Raw genomic sequence first — 4,706 nt, forward strand, 5'->3', positions numbered from 1 at the left:
ACAAAATATTACGGGTTTGACGGAATTAAATTCCGAGTCAAAATGGATAAATTACGCATCAAGAGCGAACACCGATTATAAAACGAATTTAATTAAATCAAATCCGTACTTGAAGGATTAAAATTACATCTCATAATTTAAAAGTGAATAAATGAGATTAGAAAATTTGCGGGTGTTACAACCTCCCCCACTAAGAAAAAGTTTCGTCCCCGAAACTTGAAAGGAGTTAAAGAGTGTTGATAGGGAAACGAGATTACCTTAATCGAAGAGGTGAGGGTGCTTAATGCGCATAGAAGATTCGGTCTCCCAAGTCTCCTCCTCGAAGCGGTTGCAACGCCAGAGAACCTTCACTAAAGGCACCACTTTATTCCTAAGGCGTTTTTCCTTCCTATCAGTTATCCGGATCGGTCTCTCCTCATAGGTCAGGTCTGGTTCGATCTCTAAAACTTCTGGTTCGATCACATGCGCGGGGTCACTTACGTACTTCCTCAGCTGGGATACATGGAACACGTCGTGAGTCTTACCCATCGAAGCGGGTAGCTTGAGCTTGTAAGCCACTTCGCCAACTCTCTCAACGATCGGATATGGTCCTATGAACTTAGGACTAAGCTTGCCTTTAATTCCAAACCGTTTCACTCCTTTCATTGGAGACACCCTCAGGAAAACCAAATCACTAACCTCGAACTCCAAAGGTCGACGGCGAACATCGGCATAAGACTTCTGACGATCCTGGGCAGCTTTCATACGGGACTGGATCAACTGAACTCGATCGATAGTGGCAGCAATCACATCTGGTCCAAGGGCCAACACATCTCCAGGTTCATCCCAACACACAGGGCTACGGCAACGACGTCCGTAAAGAGCCTCAAAAGGAGCCATCTTGATTGAAGCGTGATAACTGTTGTTATATGAAAACTCAACCAAAGGTAGATGTCTCTCCCGGTTTCCCGAAAATCCAAAGCGCAGTGCGGAGCATATCCTCCAAGGTTTGGATTGTTCTCTCGGATTGACCATCGCAGCAAAGATGAAAAGCAAAGTGCTCATCAAAGAACCGGGTACCTAAAGCCTCTCGCAGAGCCTTCCGAACTTAGAACAAAACCTCGGATCACGATCGGATACTATCTCCAAGGGAACACCATGATGTCGTACCACCTCGGCAACGTAGGTCTCAAAGAAGCCGCTCCAAACTCCAAGTATCGCGAATCGGGATGAAGCGAGCACTCTTGGTTAAACGATCCACCACAACCCAAATACCATTCCTACCGATACGGTCCTCGGTAGGGCCATTACGAAATCCATAGCCACACACTGCCATTTCCATTCGGGAATTGGTAGTGGTTGCAACAAACCTCCAGGTCTCTTATGCTCAAACTTGACACGTTGACAAGTCATGCATCTACTCACATAAGCAAAGCTATCTCATCTCTCATATGCGGCCACCGAAGTGAAGCCTTAGGTCCTTGTACATCTTGTCGCCACCAGGATGCACTGAGAAAGGAGTTTTATGAGCCTCATCGAAAATCTTCTTTCTCAAATCATCATCCTTGGGTACAACCCAACGACCCTTAAACTTCAAAGCTCCACTGGAGTCATTAGCAAAGTCGATGACTTTCCCAAGACCCATCTTCACACGGATCTCAGCAACAAAAGAGTCAACCAACTGCTTCTCACGGATTTCCTGAAAGAGGTCAGGTTCAGCCACCAAGGAGTTAACACAAACGGCAGGATCATTGAGGACCACGCCAATGGACATTTTCTCGAACTCGCGAACCAGAGCTTCGGGTAAAGCAGAGCAAGGGATAAGGGAATGAACATTCTTCCGGCTCAAAGCATCAAGAACAACATTAGCTCTTCCTTCATAGTACAATGTGACTCCGGATCGTAGTCATTCACCAACTCAATCCAGCGTCTCGCCTTGCGTTCAAATCCTTTTGCGTGAAAATATGACGCAGCTCTTGTGATCAGTGTGAACCTTACACTTCACACCATACAAGTAATGACGCCAAATCTTAAGAGCATGAACCACAGCAGCTAACTCCAAGTCGTGGGTAGGGTAGTTTACTTCGTGAACCTTCAACTGCCTAGATGCATAGGCGATCACCTTACCTTCTTGCATTAGCACACAGCCTAACCCATGCTTAGAAGCATCACAGAACACATTGAAGCCAACACCGTCTTCAGGCAAAGTTAGCACAGGTGCAGAAGTAAGACGCTTCTTGAGCTCTTGGAACGCCTTTTCGCAAGCCTCGGACCATAGAAACTTGGATTCTTTTTTTAGAAGTTGAGTCATCGGACGGGCTAACTTGGAAAAATCCTTAACAAACCTTCTATAATAGCCTGCAAGACCCAAGAAACTACGAATCTCACCAACATTAGATGGACTAGACCAATCAGAGATAGCAGAAATCTTTGCAGGATCCACCTTAATTCCTTCCTTCGAGATAACATGGCCAAGAAAAGCTACCTCGGAGAGCCAAAACTCACATTTCGAATACTTTGCATACCACTTCGCTTTCAGGATGCCCGAACAATCCTCGGATGTTCAACATGTTTGGCCCGGACTTAGAGTAGACCGAGAATATCATCGATGAAGACCACCACACACTTGTCAAGGAATTCTTGGAAGGTACGATTCATCTGATCCATAAACACCGCAGGGGCGTTGGTTAAACCGAAAGGCATAACCTTGAACTCATAGTGACCATACCTTGAGCAAAAGGCGGTCTTATGAATATCGGACTCTCGTACAGGGATCTGATGGTAGCAGATCTCAGATCGATCTTAGAGAAGACTTAAGCGCCCTTCAACCGATCAAAAAGGTCATCGATACGGGGTAGAGGGTACTTGTTCTTTCATCGTAACACGGTTAAGCTCTCGGTAGTCGATGCACAACCGCATAGAACCATCCTTCTTCTTCACAAAGAGGACAGGGGCACCCCAAGCCGAGGAGCTAGGGCGGATAAAGTCCTTCTCGATCATCTCATCCAACTGCTTCCGTAGTTCCTGTAACTCAGCAGGGGCCATACGATACGGGGCTTTAGCAATCGGACCAGTACCAGGCACCAGATCGATAGAGAACTCAACATCTCGCTCGGGAGGAATACCAGGTAAGTCTTCGGGAAAAACATCGGGGTACTCGTTCACGATACGAACCTCCTTAAGCTCAGGTAACTCAGCAGATGAGGAAACAGAGCATAGAAACACTTGACAACCCTTCCTTTGTAGACTCATCAGTTTCAAGGCAGAAACGATCTTTATACCCTCCTGACGTCTACCACCATGGTGGGTAACTCGGCTACCGCAGGGACTCTTCAAGGAAATCTTCCGATCTCAGACTGAAACGAGCGTCATAAAGGGCCAGCCAATCTATACCAAGGATCACATCGAACTCACCCGCAGGGAAGTCCAAAAGAGTGGTGGGAAAGACCTCACCAGCGATGAGAATAGGCACGTCAACATATGCCTTAACACAAGATATAGCTTCACCAGAAGGTAAAGATATGGGAACGGGCTCAGCAGGAATGGATACCAGGGATGCTTTTTCAGCGAATTTAGAGGATATGACGGATATAGATGCACCAGTGTCAAACAGAATAAAAGCATGACGTCCAGAAACAAGGTACGTACCAGTAATCACATCCGGGTTAGCCTCGGCATCAGCTCGGCTCAGCACAAATATACGACCTTTACGGCGAGCAGCACCTCCAGTCTTTGCAGTTGTGGCGGCAGCAGCAGTCTTAACAATTGATGTACCAGATCATTCTTCGGGCATCTGTTAGCTTTATGACCCGGTTCATTGCACTTGAAGCAGACAATAGGGTCACCACCACAAGTAAGCCCAGGATGATAAGGGTCACCGCAAGAATAGCAAACGGCATCCTTCTTCACGAAGTCTTTCTTTTCATCAGTCTTCTTCCAGGCAGGTCGGGAGGTAAAGTGAGGTTTCTTAGGTCCAGAACCTCCAGGAGATTTATTCCTCTTGGGAGCAGAATAAGTAGGAGAAGAAAAAGGCCTCTTCTGAGATGGTACATTAACAGGGGCAGCCTCCTCCTTGATTCGAGCTAAGGATCTCTCATTTAGCAAGGCGACATTGTAGATCTTCTCTACGGTATCCAGGTCTTTAGGCATCAAATGAGTGACCTCAGCTTTCAGCTTCCTGCGATAATAGAAAACCCTTCGGGCCTCATCGGGGAGCAGCTCCTCAGCAAAGTGCGCAAGACTGTTGAAAAGGTCAGTGAAGTCTTGGACTGATAGGTTTCCCTGCTTGCATTCCATGAACTCTTCGATCTTCCGGTGTTTTAGTTCTTCAGGGTAAAATCTTCTCTCAAGCATGGTGACGAATTCGGTCCATCCGAACCCAGTGCTAGTGCGGTGCGGAACCAACAATCCTCCACCAATGGTCGGCTTCACCTTGCAGATAATGGACGGCCAGGTTCACCATGTGCTGGTTTGGGACCTCGCAGATTTCAAACTGTCGCTCCATCTGTCTGATCCACAGCCTCAGAGCCTCAGGGTCAATGACACCCTTGAAGAAGGTCAATCTGCTCTTCGCCATCTGTCCCTGCACTCGGGAAAAATCGAACTCTCGCTGTCCACACCGTTTCTCTACCGCGAGGGCCAAGTCTTCGATCCCGTTGGTCAGATGATTAAGCGAGTTGACGATCGCTTGGTTGATTGCTGTCTGATCCGGAATCTCTTCCTGTTGA

General features: G+C 47.2%; 2 protein-coding genes across 2 annotated transcripts; both read right to left on the reverse strand.

The window, feature by feature from the left end:
- Positions 1 to 258: 258 nt before the first annotated feature.
- Positions 259 to 879, reverse strand: LOC141630816 (uncharacterized). Its single transcript, XM_074443565.1, has one exon. It carries the CDS (start codon positions 877 to 879, stop codon positions 259 to 261), a length of 621 nt encoding a protein of 206 aa, XP_074299666.1.
- Positions 880 to 3,295: 2,416 nt separating this feature from the next.
- LOC141630818 (uncharacterized) lies at positions 3,296 to 4,332 on the reverse strand. The gene is made up of 2 exons (XM_074443566.1): positions 3,814 to 4,332; positions 3,296 to 3,736 (listed from the first exon to the last, which is right to left on the reverse strand). The coding sequence occupies exons 1-2, from the start codon at positions 4,330 to 4,332 to the stop codon at positions 3,296 to 3,298; spliced, it is 960 nt and encodes a 319-aa protein (XP_074299667.1).
- Between the last annotated feature and the right edge of the window lie 374 nt (positions 4,333 to 4,706).

The sequence above is a fragment of the Silene latifolia genome, chromosome Y (genome assembly GCF_048544455.1).
Source record: "Silene latifolia isolate original U9 population chromosome Y, ASM4854445v1, whole genome shotgun sequence".
Lineage (NCBI taxonomy): Eukaryota > Viridiplantae > Streptophyta > Magnoliopsida > Caryophyllales > Caryophyllaceae > Silene > Silene latifolia.

Coding starts and splice junctions, on each gene's coding strand:
- LOC141630816 (XM_074443565.1), bottom strand. CDS start 879: ATGGCTCCTTTTGAGGCTCTTTACGGACGTCGTTGCCGTAGCCCTGTG.
- LOC141630818 (XM_074443566.1), bottom strand. CDS start 4,332: ATGCTTGAGAGAAGATTTTACCCTGAAGAACTAAAACACCGGAAGATC. Junction 3,737..3,813: donor CTTGTGGTGGTGACCCTATT/GTCTGCTTCAAG, acceptor TCAATTGTTAAG/ACTGCTGCTGCCGCCACAAC.